The sequence below is a fragment of the Nymphaea colorata genome, chromosome 2 (assembly GCF_008831285.2).
Source record: "Nymphaea colorata isolate Beijing-Zhang1983 chromosome 2, ASM883128v2, whole genome shotgun sequence".
NCBI lineage: Eukaryota > Viridiplantae > Streptophyta > Magnoliopsida > Nymphaeales > Nymphaeaceae > Nymphaea > Nymphaea colorata.
This window is the reverse complement of record NC_045139.1, coordinates 18,527,907-18,541,710: the sequence shown is the minus strand read 5'-3', so window position 1 is coordinate 18,541,710 and position 13,804 is coordinate 18,527,907. Positions and strand designations below refer to the sequence as shown.

Here is a 13,804-nt window from a genome sequence, read left to right as displayed (position 1 = left end):
TTTATGAAAAAAATGAGTTATTTATTTTAGAAAACTTTTATAAAGATTTGTACATTTTTTAGATTTTTAACATTTTCATGATTTCCTTTTCATTATTTTAAAATCACATGCGATGCCCACAATAGATTTAGGTCTTCATCTATGGAAATTGTAAAATCATATGTTCTAAAATCATATTGAACAAGATTTCGATAGTTCGAATATGGATTTAACTATTTGTTTAATTTCTACATCAGCTTAAATCAATGGAAATTATTTTTAAAGTTTCGAGAATTTGAAAATAAAGAGATACAAGGCGGTAGAAGAAAATTACGTGTTCAGGCACCGTCGTGTGCGGAGGGCATCTAGACCGATGGGCTCGAAAGGGGCCGTCTCACGGAGGTCCACTTTCTGCCGTCCGTCCATTGCAAAGATGCACGGCCTTTGAGACGCATACGCAACTTCGGCGGTCGGACGGACGCCCCTGATCTGATCCTCTCATTTTCTAAGACTCGCTCTCTTCACCGACTCACTTCCAGCTGAAGCGCCTCCCTCCGGAACCCACACTCTCGTCTCTCCGGCTGCGTCCACCGGCTGCGCACCTCTGGCTACTAGCGACGTGATTTTTCCGGTACCTCCCTCTCGCTTGCTTGCTCGCTCGCACGGGGACCCCTTTCTCTCTGCTTGTGTGGGTGCGTGTACAAGGATGCGCCGTTCGACTTTCTTGCCCGGCATTCTTCATTTGTTATGCAATGGCGGTCTTCGTTGTTTATGGTTTATTCACGGTTTCCTTCTCACCCAACCATGGTTGGGTCTCAAGCTGGTGTTCTGATATCGATTAGACAAGTTTTTCCGTGCTTTCGCATCTGAAACCTCTTAATCTTTACTTGAGATTTTGTTTGTTTGGAAGCAATGCGATGGGTAGCTCTTATTTTTCGAGTGGATTGTAGGAACCACTTTCCTTCTTCTAGTTTCTTGCTGTACTCTGTCAGCAGTGATTCGTTCCATGTCATTATTAGGCTCTGCCATCTCACGCATTTCCATGGTTCGTTTAGCGCGTGGGTTTTGATCGGATGAAGGCGCTGCCGATGTTTTCGTTAATTTACCAAACTGACTGACGCTTGAGAGCTTGCTGAAGCTACAATAGGTGCCTTGTGTTTATAAGAATTAAGAACATTCTGCTTCAGTAAAATGGAGCATGAAGGGAAAGCCTAGACATTTGGAACGTTCACACAGCTGAACTGGATCTAAAAAGACTTAACTTCGTATTCTTATTTTATTTCCGCCGGCAACTTGTTCTCCGAAACACCAGAGACACAATCTGACAATTTTGCAGATTTTAGAGAAATGTAGCTATCATACCTGGAGGCTTAATCATCGCATTTGGTTGTTAATGAATGATACGCTGAGGAGGCAATGAGAAATGCTTCATTTGATCGGTACCCAATTGTTCGGTACAACCTCATCCGCATAAGACTCAATCTGAAAATTGAAAATAAATATTGTAGGAATGTAAACATGATTTTAAGATAAGAGTAGGTGACTATCAACATAGTCCACCATTGTGGGAAGATCTTTGGTATTTGTAAAAGCTACTTTACAGAGGCAATTGGAATAGGTATGTAGGACACGTAGTCCAGAAGCTTAGAGCTCTACATGCTCACATTAGACCAATTTGAAAGTATGTTACACAATCTTCTGTCCAATTTGGTGGAAGGAAAACTAATTGCGATATAATGTTTCAGTTATTGGTTTAAAATGCATTTTTTAGTGTCACTAGTTTGTCTACGTTGCTATCTGTTGCTTATATGTTACTCATGCAATAGAGGGCCATTTTTGAACTCTCTCTTAATTTCTTGATATTCATTGTCCAGTGGATTTTTGTTCTTATTCATTTGCCTGCGGCCTTGAATTTATAAATCAATATATTTTTTTTGTTTGTTTTTCTCTAGAATGATTACTTGAATGCTTCCCAAAATGTGCTGCAAATCTTGTATGTATTATTTTAAATATTGTATTTTAAGAGAGTAACGTTACCTTTGATACTTGAAATCTAAACATTGCATTGACTTATTCGATTGCAGCCAACTGTGGGAAGATTTGAAATCAACAGCAAGGGGTAGTTGAGCGAGTCTCATGTTATTCTTAGGAAGAAGTTACTTTGTTGGTAAGGTCTCTGCTTCTAATGGTTAAAAGATTCACCTTTTTTAGTTTCAGATCATGGAAACTATGCTTCTCCTTTTGGGAATGTGAAAAAATGTATATTGATCTCCTTTCTTTTTCCAATAGAGAGATCATCTCAACAGTTATTTGTAGTAATATTAATGATGGTCAGATGCTTGTTATCTGGACAGAAAAAAGGTCAAGGATTTAATCCATATTCTTCTCATTACACTGATTTTTCGAGGCCATTTTCTGTGTCATCCCAGCGACCATTTCTGTTAACCTATATTAATTATGAACCAGCCGCTTTGTCATATAGACAGAGAAAGGTGGCTAAACCGTGTTATTCATTGCACCGAGTCTTTGAGACCATGTTTTTTTGTTTCATTCAGATGCCTTGTAAAGTGGTATTTTCTCGCTTTCTGTTTCATTTATGACTATGCAATTTAAAACATAAACCAAAAGCCAACATAATTTAGGAAAAAGGTTAGCAACTAATGCAGATATATTTTTTTTATACTTAATTAATTTAACATACTAGCACTGACACAACATGTTTTTTATATGGTAAGCTGATGTGATTTATCAACAGAAAGAGTGATAGAGTTCAATGTAACTTAGTAAGAAGCTAAACAACCAATACCATGATGGAATGTTCTACTTAATGAATTCAGCAATGGAACAACTGTTATAAACTTGTAAGTGAAATCCAATTTGTTGAGAGAGAGAGAGAGAGAGGGAGAGAGAGAGAGAGGAGAGCCGATAAAATGAGAATATATAACAAAATTTGGGGACAAGAGGTCCCCTAGATACAAAAACAAACCGCAAAAACAGAAGCAATAAAAAGAAATATACAATACAATGCCCAAAAAAAGAAGAGAGGCGAGGTGAGAGAGGAAAGACGGAGCGGCACAGTCATCCAGCCGCAGACGGACAACGGCGCTTTAACTGAATGGCAAACTAGACATCCCCTTGCACAAGACGAGCCACAGAATCTGGCGAAGAGAAGGTGCCCCTAAAGACCCTGTTGTTGCACTCCTCCCAAATGCGCCACTAAGCTGAAATGAGACACGACCTCCAAACACGACCCCAGGAAGCAGACAGGTGGGGGGAAGGACAAAAAAGGAAAAGAAGACGAATGGATGGTGGGTTTGGAAGACTACTAACAAGAGAAGACTAGGTAGAAGCAATGACACTAGAGAAGAAAGGGCAAGAAGTAAAAAGGTGGACCCGAGATTCAGTCGCGACAAGACAGAGGGGACACTGGTTAGCCAAACTAATGCAAAGGCGCTGTAGGTGGTCAAAAGTGTTGATGTGGCCAGTAAGAAGAAGCCAGATAAAAGCAATGGCACTGGGAGAGGGGCCAGGAGACCAAAGGGAACGGGGTGGGAGCGATGCGACAGAAGGACCAAAGGAGGCCAGGTAGCAGGAAGAAAAAGTGAACTCACGGGTAGGTGAGAGAGGCCAGGATGGGGATGTAGACGATGAGAGGTCAGCAAGGCGGAGGAAAAGAGGAAGGACAGAAAACATGTCGCACCAAAAGTGAGAGGGGGAGGTGTGAAAGATAGAACTATTCCAAACACTAGGAGAAAGCAGGTCGAATTTGGAACTAAGAGAGAGAGAGAGAGAGAGAGAGAGAGAGAGAGAGGAGGCTTGTTCTTGTCAATTGGAGAGGAATCAAGTTGAACTTTTGCTGGCCAAAAAGGAATGATGGAAGGTATATTAAACCAGTCTCTGCATTATGCATATCTTTTCTCTTTTCTCCTGTTTTTGACATTATTTGGGAGATATATGAGTTAAAACTAGCAGTAGTAGGGAAAGGGAGGACCATTTTTAAGGAGGGGAAACATTGATGCCTCGTCCATGATTACGAAAACAGGGAGGAATTTCCAGGAATTCTTGAGTGTGCTTTTACATTCAAAAGAAAATTAAATGGGCTTGTGCCAGAGGAGAACGGCGCCAACTTGTGGAAGCTAGGCAGGATTGGAAGCGTCAGCATCACTAGAATACATGTGAAACATATAAAACAACTTTGTTTTATTTTTGTCTCTTTCTGGGACAAAAGCAATCGTCTCTCTGATGTCAGTTGAACAGTTCACAGAAGTTATTTAGTCATTCCGTCAAACTACTACTGCATTTTGATGTGCTCCATTTTGAGCTAATGAATGAAGTTGGTGCTGGATAAGCTCTATATATTCCGCCTTTGAGGGGGTAAATGTGTTTTTTCCATCATACAGAAAGAGATCTGGGCATTACACCTTATAGAGCCATATGACCTTATAAGGTCTTCAGCTGGGTAATGACCTTATCGAATGCAGCCATGGTTGTTCTGTTTGGCTTAGCATAGGAGATTCCGTAGATGGGGGCTTCCGTATCAGAACGTGTTAAATTCATCTAAAGGATATGGTTTCATCTGCTTTTGGTTGGTTATTTTTCTCAAGGCTACTTTCTTCTATGTCATGGTCAGACTAGGATGGAGGGCTTAAACAGGACAACATCAGCAGCCAGTATGTGTTCTTGGAACTAGAGGAGTTGCAAGAAAGGAGAACTACTTTCTTTCATTCCTCCATGTCAACGATGACAGACCAATATTGACTAGGCATTCTAAAGGGCTCTACTGCCTATAGCTTTTGACTGAATAAGGTCTGAGCTTATCTTTCATTCTTGCTCAAGTTTTGAGGGTCTAGCGTCTAAGGTACTTCATTTGCCTAGGTTTTTGGGTAATGAAATGCCTAAAATTGACACTGATTTGTATTCAGGACTACAAACTAGGATGGCTGGTCTAGTGCACTGACGTATGTAAAACCTAATGATTTCTGAGAATCTTTAATGTAGGACTATTATGAAGTCCTTTTTGACATACACAAGGTGTTAAATTTTGAGGGTCTATTATCCGTCCTGTTTAACGCTTATAACTTGAAAAAGAAAATCTGTAATTCTGTACTCATCTTAGTTTGAAGAATCTGCAGTTCTATGTATTCATCGGTTGAAGTTCATCACATTATTCTAATTACTATTGTGCTGATTGTTGCTTTGGTTTTAACTTTCTTCCAGGAAATGGGCCATATGATCGAGGCTGTTTGCCTTGCATGGGATTTTCAGGAAAATCTGAATTGTCATCCTTCTCTTGTCATGGTAGACAGTGCAGCCATCTATTTGCAGGCAATATCCTGTTAAGAAACTCCCATTTTCATAATTCCAGAAGGTCTCTCTATGTCTGTTCTAGAAATTCCGATGGTCAACAAAGAAATCCAGATTTCTCACGGCAAAACAAGCAAGGACCTGGATTCTCCAGAAATAGAAGCAGGCCTAACCACGACAGGGATGAACCTGAAAAGCTTGAAGAAACGGATTTCCTATCCCCTAAAAATGGCCCATTATTCTCCACGTCTAGCAGCCCAAGGTTCCAAGCTACTGCTGCTCCAGGCCCACGGGAAAAGGAGATTGTTGAACTTTTTAGGAAGGTCCAGGCCCAACTGAGAGAGAGAGCTGCTGTCAAAGAAGAAAAGAAGAACGAAGCTGCAAAAGGACAAATAGAAAGAGGGTCGGTTGACTCGCTTCTCAAACTTTTAAGGAAGCATTCATTTGAGCAGGGAACGAGGCAAAGCAGTGATGATGTAGACCTCCAACAACCAGAAAGAACTGGTCCACTCGAGAGAGAACCGAAGTCCAGCTACTTTGGCTCCAATAGCAAAAGTTCAGAGCAGTCTCAAGGACCAAAAAGTACCACATTCTCAAGGCCACCTTCCGATTTCAGGCGGAAATCTCCAGTTCCAAGGGTGAAATATCAACCAGTATATTCAGCTGATCCTAGTGGAACTGAAGATTTCCCTCCCAAGCGCCAAGGGAGGCGAAAGAAGAAAATCATAGAACCAGAGGCAGAAGATGACCTTCTACCCACATCGAATGAAGAGTTTGATGACATCTCAGGGTCTTTATCATCAGAATCATATGAGCTAGATGATGAAATTCATGAACCTGATGCTGGTGAGATTTCTACTCCGATCATGGACTACCAACCAGTTTATTCTGCAGATCTCATGATACCTGAAAATTCATCTCCTAAACGCCGAGGGAGACAGAAGAAAAATGTCAGAGAGGCAGAAACAGTGCATGACTTTTCACCTACTTCTAGCAAGGAGTTTGAAAGTATTTCAGGATCTTTATCATCAGAACCAGAAGAGCCAGAAGAATCTGAGGGTGACATTTCAGAAACCGATGACATGCTTTCAGCAAAATCTATATCTGAGCCAGCAGATTTGAGCAGTATGAAGTTGCCTGATTTGAAAGCCCTCGCAAAGTCCCGGGGAGTCAAAGGTGTTTCTAAGTTGAAGAAAGCTGAACTCCTGAAATTGTTGCATGGAGAACTGGGATGACGATGGTATGGTGTATGAACTTTTGTTGCTCGTGCGTCTGTTCTTTCCTACAGTTAAATCACGGTTTTGGTTAAATGAATTTTGTGTTGTTCATTTTGGCACGAAGAGCCTTCCCTTGAAATTTCAAGTAACGTAAGAGCATGAGTAAAAGATGATATGTTTCTCTTTCAGTGAGGATATTTCTGTGCTCCAGAATATGGCATTCATGGTAAAAATCATCCACTGGACGTCATCGTGGATTATCTTTTCAGTAGTTACATTTTCTATTTCATTGAAACAACCTTGTTCAGGTTTTTGTCACCCTCTTTTTCGGATCCCGTAAAAAGGCATCAGGCTTTCTGTGCACTTGCTGGTGCTTTCCTTGTGAGCAGTGAATCGAAAGGAGAGCATTACAGACTTGAAAATGTATATTAGCTAGTTAAAATTTTGGAAAAATAGGCATAAGGTAGCTGGTTGGGCCAGCTGGTGGTGAGAGTCCATTTGCATGGACGTCATTTTCTGGTAAGAGTTCGGTCCCCTTTGGTCACCAGTTCAATTCTCATGGGCTTCATGCTCTGGTGAGAGTTGGGTCATCTGGGTCAATGAGGCGTATCCAGTTGAAGGTAATGGTATCCCCACTCTAAGGAAGGAAGAAACAAGTTTCCGCTCTCAATTGGGCGGTAGAATATTCTTCCCACTCACCCTGAACATTACGTTGTATCTTTTGAACTACCTGCTTTGAAAGTATTAGATTTTTTTTCAAGAAGCATATCGTGGTTGTATCCAGTGTTAGATTGTTGGAGCTAAGAATAACTTTATGACCACACTAAGTTTCTTAAAACAAGAATATGATATTCTTAAAATATTGTATTTCAAGAACATAATTCACTTATTTCAAAATTTAATCAACATAAATTTGATAATATTAATCAACCGTTGTGGGGTTATCATTTAGTTCTTCTGCCTAAGGTCAAAATTTTGGCTAAGAGGTACTAGTTATATAATTTTATTTCTTGGTACTAGTTATATAATTTTATTTTTTTAAAGAGCACCTGCATGTGAATAAGGAAAGCTGCCATGCAGTTTCAATATGAAAATAAGCACTTTGGCAGTTTCAATATGAAAATAAGCACTTTTTGTGGGTCTGTATGGGCCATTGCCCACACCCTGTCTACATCTGCTTCTGCCCCTCCCTAGTGTTGTATATCAAGCTCTCTGGTCTTATAAATGAGCCAAATGTCTGCGTGAAAAACACACACACACACACACATATAGAGAGACACATTGATCCACCTAGCGATTGATCTGTGAGATTAGCAATATGCAAGGGAACTTTCGGACTCATGACTCGCATTCAGAGGAAGGAGATGGCCACAAAGCTTGCCATGGAAACGGCTTCTACGTTTGCAGACAGCACCAATAACGACACAATCTGTTAATTCTCATTGTATAATCTCGAGTTATTTATTGTATAATTTTATTTGATTTCCTCTTTAGTAGATGGTTCATTCGACCTGTGAAGTCTTCTAAAAGGTCCCACTGCTGTTGTAATGAAGTTTGTCTGTTACGGCAAAGTTAAGATCAGGTACAATGTAAGTGCAGAAAAGAAAATGCATGGGAAACTCATGTCTCTTTCAACTTTAGAAACATGGAGGAATCTGCTCAACTCTTCTGCACCAAGTCACACAGTTGTCAAGCGCAAGGCTGAACGACCACTGTTTCTTCCTTTCTTTTGAAAAAGGCGTTGGACCAAGACTGGCCTGCTTTTCAGGGAAGACAAGATGAACTGATTAAGAGAAGAGAATTGTATTCTCCCTTCCATTACAGGACATAATCTTCTCACGGAACAAAAGCAGAGGCCAGAGGAGAGTGGGCAGTCGATTTCTCTTCTTCTTTGCTAAAGAAGAAAAACCCAAAAAGCAAAAGAGGTAACATGAAGCCCGTACCTTCAAAATGTACTTTCCTTGATGAATAGATTCCAAAGGCACTCCAATCGATGAAGTCCCAATACACTTCACTAGAAAGCAAGATCTCTAATCTCATGCTTTGTATTGGACATTTTTTTTCAAGAAAAAAGTTCCACGACATTTTCTTTTCACATATCAGCAGAAATACAGAGGTGTGGCGTGGATCTATTGCTCAGAGCATGCGCATTTATTTACTATACTCTATCAAGGCCCTGTTTGATGCACAAGAATTTTATGTGCATCGAGGGAAACTTGCCGTTTTTGCATGGGGTTTTCACTATCAAACCAAATACAAGAAAAATTAGCTTGCGGGTAATTTTACCCTGCAAAAAAGTCGGACTCAAGAGGGTCCGACTTTTTACCACGGATTTTTTCCATGGTACATTTACCGTTTCAAATTTTTATTTGCCATCGAACGGGGCCTAAAGATCTACACTGCAAAATTGATCTTTGCACAAATTATGTGTACCTTGTCACTTGCAAAGGTCACATCAAATCTCTGTTTAATTTTAAGCATTTTGGTCAATATCTGATTCGAATCAGATCTATTGACACCTTCATGAATAATTCAATGCTCAGGATTTACTTGCAATCGTAATTTAGTAAAGAGATGCTCTTTGTCAATTAATTTTTTTTTTCAATCTTAATAAAATTGAAAAGGCCAGCCTAAGAGAGATATTTAAACAAATTATTTTTTATTGACTGAATTCAGAAAATAAAAGAGCATATGGAGGAGCCAAAAATTTCTATCTAAGAAGCAGTAACAAGATATAGAAGGCATCGGCTATAACTGGTCCCAAACTCATTGTTGAAAAATGAATGATTCTGTGTATGCAACTGCCCACACATGCCCACACCTAAGTCACCGCAATCGGCATCCAGCTACCTAATGCGAGACATTCTATGGTGAATGATCCATTAAGATGTAACACTTGTCCGCACTTGCTTTTACGGCCCAAATAAGTCGGGAAACATGTTGCACCTTTTTGGGAATTTTCACCAAACACGAATCACCCAAGTGGGGTGATTCGATCAACTCTTCATGCATGTATTCATGGATGCATGCATCAGGCAAACAAGATTCAAGAATTTATTCTCACTAAATGGTCCATAGTAAATTATATGTGCAACATCAAATCACAGGGAGGAGGGAGAGAAACATGGCTCTCACTTTTATCTTGCCGCTTGAATTTGAATTCTTTAGAATTATGTGTCACCTCTCACAAATTTAAGCCACAAATTTAATATATGATACATATGAAATAAGAAAAAAACATACAATTTAATATTATGTAAGGAATTCAAATGTTAGCGAAGTTAATTGGTTTTCTTAGCGTAGTTAATATTTTGTGTTGTTTTTATTCCTACATTTTTAAACATCCAACTATGCGAGTAAGTTTAAACATCTGTATAATGATATAGGCCCATATATATATATACTTTCAAAGCAACTTATTTTTTAGTTATTATGCCTATTTTGATTTCCAAATCAATTTAAAGAGTTTGTGAATTATTTTTTGGGCCGTAACAAACTTTGTGTCAGCTAGCAATCAATGGTAGAATATATTTCTTAAAAATAAATGAAAAACTATTTAATAATATTAACTAAAAATAGGAAGTTATTAGAACATTAGATTTTTTTTTTAAAACCATCAGTTCACAAAAAACTTCCATTCTAAATCAAGTCACCTGTCATGCTTAACTTTTATTCGCAATAAAACTAAAAATATCGAACAATCTTTTTCCACTTCTCTGTTTCGTTTTAATCAGATCGTCCAAGCCCAAACCAAGACCGCCGCCACCTCCGCCACCCGCAGCCAAAAGAGGCTTCTCGGAAGTACGCCTAACTTTGGCCTTTACTGCCAAGGCGCCGAGAAAACAACCGGCGGCTGGTTTGCTCCGCCGACATGCATTGATGTCTATTGAAAGAGTCTGAAAGGAAACCAGGTTAAAATTTCCAGGCCAGTACGTGGCATCAGAGGCAACCGGAGCCGGCAGGACGTTTGATGGTTTGTAATTAAAATTTCACAATCATAATCCTTTCCAATTTGAAATGGAATCAAAATTTCAAGTTTTAGTTTCTTAATTTCAAAAACAAAATACCCATTTTGTTTAATAATTTTCATTTTGATTCTAAAATTCCACAATTCTGAGAGAAAATCTGGTTAAAATTTCCGAGCTAGCGGGGAATCTGAACAGAATGAAGCCGTAATTTCACCATGCTTTTGTCTAGACGCCAATGTGGTTTTAGATCAACGGAAGAGATTATAATCATTCATGTCGGCATTGCATCAATTAATAATATTATGAACCAGTTAAGCGCTTTTTTATAAGGAGAGTCTGTTCTTATCGACGGTGATAGAGTCACGGCTCACAAGAAAAGTATACATTAAGAGGTTGGCTTTTCTTATTCTCATTTCTTTTGCACGTCACTTGACAATGTGGCAATTATTTGTATAAAAGTTTTTTCTTCCTCTCGCTTTCCGTATTTCGTATTTCTACCTTGCAAGGAACGACTTCATAAAACTTTTCAAAAATTCGATTCTCTCTCTCTCTCTTTCTTAGATAAATAAATAAATAAAGTCAGTCTGTCCATTTACTTAAATTTTTTTATGAAAGGTACCAATTAAAATTTCTAAATTTTAACACGAGCAAAAATATTTTTTTTTGTCTATTAGAACCAAATATATTTTTAACCATATCTGAGTTTTTCTAATGTTTACGTATTCAGATTTGAATTCAAAATTTTAAATTTAAAAAAAGTCTATATTATATCTGAATCTGAATTTACAATTTAAATCTCATTTTTAAATTCATATTCGAATCTAAATCCAACTTTTAAAATAAATGGAACTGCATTACAATATGTTACCAATTGACCATATGAACATTGGATAGGTTAGCAGTTTAAAAGTAAATCTAATCTAAATCCAAATCCAAATCGGTCCAAATTTAAATGTGAATGTCATTTTTTTAAATTAAAATAGAATCCAATTTCTTCACAGTTACAAAAAAAAAAAAAAGACATGATTTTCCACTTTTAATTTTTATATAATAGATAGTCCATGATTGCAGGCGGCACGTGGGTTGGCCTTAAAAATATCATCGAGGACTCTTATCTTTGACCACATGTACCAATTTTGGCTTACTTATATTTGTGACGTACATATTATTTGTATAATGGTATTATTTAAGCTCCTCGTGGATTAGCACATATAATAATTATTTCATACAATTGGCTTCTAATAATATGATAATTTATAAGTATCTTTCCAAGTTCTGATCAATAAGGATGACCACCACTGTGAAGTTTAAAGCCCACAATAAAAGAATAATTAAATCGAGTGAATAATTTCACTTCCAGCCCATTACTAGGAAAATGACGATCATTAAAATATAATGAACAAAATTCATAACGTTATTATCGTCTTCGATTGGTATTTTAATATTATGACATACGAAAAAGGCAAAATATCGCCCCGCCCGTAACGTTCAAAATGTTTGTAAAAACGAGTCACAACCTTCAGATAAATAACTAAGAAATTTAACTTCCTTATAACTATAAAACCTCAGCACCATGTTCTTATTCAAAGAAACATGCCATAAATATTAAAATATTGTTCATTCGATTAAATAATATTGAACACGTAAGACCCCAAAAATTTAGTTACTTAATGAAATTCATAGGGAACTCATTAAGGGGCTCTTAAGTTATTGGTTCTCCTGAAATAAAAGCTGCTGGGGAGCAGGTTGGGATCAGTTAAACCAGGAGCCTGAGAATGGGTTGGGTCGTTACAAAACATGATTGCAATGTATTTTTATTTCTAAATGTAACAAAAACATGATATTTCTAAATAAAAAACACAATATTCTTCTTGTCAAACACTCTAATAAAGAATAAGCTTCTCTTCTGGAAACACAAATTCTCTCTCTCCTTTTCTCTCTTTCCCTCTCACACACACTCACACATACACACACATATATATGTCTTTTCGCCGAATGATTAAATTCAAACTTATCAGTTGACTAACCCAAGCATATGCTTTTTTTCTTTCTCTCTCTTTTCTTTTTCAAGCACAAAACACAAATGAGATGCTTATTGTTTGCAATTGGATTGTGCTGCTGATAATTAGCCATATAACACTTAGAATAAAATTAGTGTTTTCGTTGAATCCACACGATATGCTCACAAAGAGTGTTCCTGCTGCCAAACGACCCCAAAAAATCATAATAAAATATTTACAAAGCAAAGCTCTCGTCACCAAAATAATATTCTTAATACCCACGGATCCTTCCATTGTCTCCCGTTCATCTCTCTCAACCTTAGCTTCTCTCTCTCTCTCTCTCATTTTATGTTTTATGCTTTTTTCTTTCAAATATTTACTATTCAAATGGATCTGTTTTCACGGGATGAGAAAGTTAAACGTTACAGGATCTGTGACCGAACTTTTTCATTATTTTTTTTAAAGTAAAAAAATTTAATTTTTTGGGTTTACTCATACCACTAAATTAATAAAGAAGGCCGCAATGCTTTTAAGTGATAGATAAAAGTGAACTTCATCACCTAATGGCTATATACATATAGAGTTCTGAATCCTGAGATCAAATCTAGACCGTCTGATCGATCAGACGGTCTACATTTTTTAACTCTCTCTCTCTCTCTCTATATATATATATATATATATATATATATATATATATATATATATATATATATATATATATATAGAGAGAGAGAGAGAGAGAGAGAGAGAGAGAGAGTACATTTTGAGGATTAAGCATTGTCTGTATGATTCACTGACGTGCTATTTACGCTGGAAGCCTTTGTTCTGACTCAAACAGCATGATCGACTTGCTTCCTGAAAGCTGGGAACCCACCAAAACGATGTGAATCGTCACCTCGCCTCTATTTGTTTTAATAGCTAGAAAAGTTGGCCTTCAAAATTTCCCTTTCCATCAGCCGGCAATTTCTGCTCTCAATAAGACTTGGGGAGTGTTTGATAAGGCTAGAGTCGTAAAAATCTAGAAATAAAATTTCCATGTTTGATGAGATGAGAATTGCGTTATCTTATCAAAGAAAGGATCTTGATTCCGGAATTATTGGCTCATCCTTGAATCAAAAGTTCGGAATTATGATTCTAGAATTCTACAACCTTTTTTTTTTTTATCTCTCTTTAGGGCGTATGTGAAGAAGGTTTTAATTAATCAATTCTAGAATTTTAATTCTTGTTTCGTTAAACGCATCATTTAGTTTTGGAATTTTGATTCTCGACTATCAAATATAAGGAAAAGCTAGAACTGGAATTTTCATTCTAATTCCAATTTGAGCTAGGATTTTGT

The 13,804-nt window shown here is 37.6% G+C and overlaps 1 protein-coding gene across 2 annotated transcripts; it reads left to right on the top strand.

The window, feature by feature from the left end:
* Positions 1-349: 349 nt before the first annotated feature.
* On the top strand, positions 350-6,688 carry LOC116246693 (rho-N domain-containing protein 1, chloroplastic-like). Of its 2 annotated transcripts, none has more exons than XM_031618515.2 (3): positions 350-610; positions 2,064-2,146; positions 5,197-6,688. In XM_031618515.2, the coding sequence occupies exons 2-3, from the start codon at positions 2,116-2,118 to the stop codon at positions 6,516-6,518; spliced, it is 1,353 nt and encodes a 450-aa protein (XP_031474375.1). In that variant the 5' UTR covers positions 350-610; positions 2,064-2,115; the 3' UTR covers positions 6,519-6,688. The 2 variants fall into 2 exon arrangements, with proteins under 2 accessions (XP_031474375.1, XP_031474376.1); XM_031618516.2 differs by having other exon boundaries at positions 350-671.
* Positions 6,689-13,804: the final 7,116 nt, after the last annotated feature.

Coding starts and splice junctions, on each gene's coding strand:
- LOC116246693 (XM_031618515.2), top strand. CDS start 2,116: ATGTTATTCTTAGGAAGAAGTTACTTTGTTG. Junction 2,147..5,196: donor AGGAAGAAGTTACTTTGTTG/GTAAGGTCTCTG, acceptor ACTTTCTTCCAG/GAAATGGGCCATATGATCGA.